The 2,500-nt window shown below is 35.6% G+C and overlaps 1 protein-coding gene across 2 annotated transcripts in view; it reads left to right on the top strand.

Annotated features, from left to right (window-relative positions):
- The window catches only part of LOC128249343 (hematopoietically-expressed homeobox protein HHEX homolog), a 146,085-nt gene that overhangs the window by 96,022 nt on the left and 47,563 nt on the right, over positions 1–2,500 (top strand). The window contains exon 3 of one of the 2 annotated variants that reach the window (XM_089362573.1): positions 1,252–1,536. The exons of the other annotated variant lie outside the window; for it this stretch is intronic. Within the exon in view, the coding sequence (XP_089218699.1) occupies positions 1,252–1,296 (45 nt within the window). The 3' untranslated portion in view covers positions 1,297–1,536. Of the gene's footprint in view, positions 1–1,251; positions 1,537–2,500 lie in introns of those variants that run through there. 2 annotated transcript variants of the gene reach the window in all.

The raw sequence follows: 2,500 nt of genomic DNA, 5'->3' as shown, positions 1-2,500 counted from the left end.
GTGTGTGTGTGTGTGTGTGTGTGTGTGTGTGTGTGTGTGTGTGTGTGTGTGTGTATGTGTGTGCGTGCGCGTGTGTGTAAATGTCAGGAGAGATGAACACCAGAATGTTTACAAAGAACGCCCACCCCACGTCATGCAAAGGTTTCGGCCCCTAACTCCTAACAGTCTAAGGGGGTCGAGCTGCATCAGGTTCATGACTCCTGGATACACCTCTGCCGGACTGTGATGGTGGGGGTACGTGTAAGAGAAATCCACCGGCATATGTGGCGCGTATATATATGAGTATATGGGTCTGCATCTTGTATAAATATATAATATAATATATATATATATATATATATATATATATATATATATATATATATATACACACACACATACACTCACTCATACATACAACATGCATACATGCATGTATGTGTGTGTATCCCAACCCCTAACTCTCTCACGTTATATATATATATATATATATATATATATATATATATATATATATATATATATATATATATATACATATATATATACGCCCTTTGTATTTAAGAATCTCGTACAGTGTAAGACCAAGTTAAGTTAACTGCAGATCTGATGTCACTTATTGAGACAGAAACACATGCCCATTAATGATCTCATGTATCAACACTGTTTTTCTGGAATATCAATGTTAAAGAATTCCTGATTCTTGATACTATCCCCCTTCCTTCTCAAGTGTCCGTCCTCGATGCCACCGAGCGATTGTTGTACCACCCCTGCAGGACGCGATATTTTCGATAAATCAAAAGTTTATGTTGCATATTATCTAAAATATCTTTAGTCGCCTTTCTGTGTTACTTTTGTTAATTCATTTTCGTTTTATATATATGTGTGCATATATAGAGGCGCAAGCGGGGTTATGTGGTAAGAACTTTGCTTCCCAGCCATATGATTCCGGATTCAATCCCACTGAGTAGCACCTTAGGCAGTGTCATCTATTAGGTTGACCAAAGCCTTGTGAGTCAACGAAAACTGAAAGAAACCCCTCAGCCCTTCGCATATATATATATATATATATATATATATATATATATATATATATATCCCATAAGTTGTGTCCGATGTTACCTTTTTTAAAATTGAATGAAATTTAATAGTATTTTAGAATGTCTAATGGAATTAAAAATTATTTTTATGCATTTGTGTACATTTAAACTAATTAAATATTATTTTACAGAATAATAGAATTAAAATTTCTTTGATTAAAACCCTTTCTAGCATAGAAGTATCCAGAGAGCATTTGAGGCACATAGTGCTTTATGAGTACAAAAAAGGAAACTGCAGCCGAAGCGACTCGAAACATACACCCAGTTTATGGGAAAGAATGCTTGAATGAAAGAACTTGCAGAAGATGGTTTGCAAAATTCAGAAGTGGAGATTTCAGCCTTGAAGATGAAGATCGAACAAGACGTCCAGTTGAGTTTGATGATAAACTTCTTGAGGCATAAATTGAAGAAAATCCTGTATTATCAGTTGAAGAATTGGCAATAAAGCTTAGTTCAAACCATACAACTGTTCATCATCTTCAACAACTTAGAAAGGTTCGTAAACTTGGAAAATGGCTGCCTCATGAATTGTCCAAAAGTAACCGCAAATCCCGAGTTGACATCTGTTCTTCTCTCCATTCTCGCGAACTCATTTCACCCTATTTGGATAGACTTGTGACTGGTGACGAAAGATGGATCTTCTATCGAATTGTTAAACGTCGTAAACAGTGGCTTGGTAAAAGGGAAAAAGCTCAACCACAACCGAGAAGGGAACTTCATGGGAAAAAGGTTCTTCTCTCTATCTGGTGGGATTGCAAAGGAGTAATTCACTTTGAATTGTTACCACTTAATGCAACAATCAATGCTCAAGTCTACTGTCAGCAATTAGAGCGTTTGAACCAAGCTTTGAAGAAAAAAAGACTCGCTTTAGTGAATCGAAAAGAAGTGATGTTTCCTCAGGACAATGCGCGACCCCACACTGCAAAGATCACATCACAGAAGATCGAAGAGCTTGGTTGGGAAAAAATTCCTCATCCACCTTATTCTCCCGAACTTGCTCCTTCAGACTACCATTTGTTTTGTAGTTTACAGAATCATTTGGGGGACATAACTTTCGCAAGCCATGAGGTGGTCGAAACTGACATTTCAGAGTTGTTCGCTTTGAAACTAAACTTAAAAAGCTTGTAAATAGATGGAAGGAAATCATAGATAATCAGGGAAAGTACATTGATGATTAAATTTCAATTAAATATAACATTTGATCACTTGTTTTCTTTATTCAAAATTCGGACAGAACTTATGAGATGACCTGATATAATATAGTATTAAGTTAATAAATTTTAATTTTTGGATTGACAATTGTATATATCTCCATTTTCTATTCAATTTTATAAATTTGGTGTATACCCATGTGATTTTTAAGGTTTTCTCTGCAAAATTGGGTATTTAGATGTGGAGCCAGTGAAAGATTGGATGGTTTT

This window comes from Octopus bimaculoides, chromosome 14, assembly GCF_046866305.1.
Source record: "Octopus bimaculoides isolate indiv1 chromosome 14, ASM4686630v1, whole genome shotgun sequence".
Classification (NCBI taxonomy): domain Eukaryota; kingdom Metazoa; phylum Mollusca; class Cephalopoda; order Octopoda; family Octopodidae; genus Octopus; species Octopus bimaculoides.
This window is presented reverse-complemented; position numbering and strand designations above follow the sequence as displayed.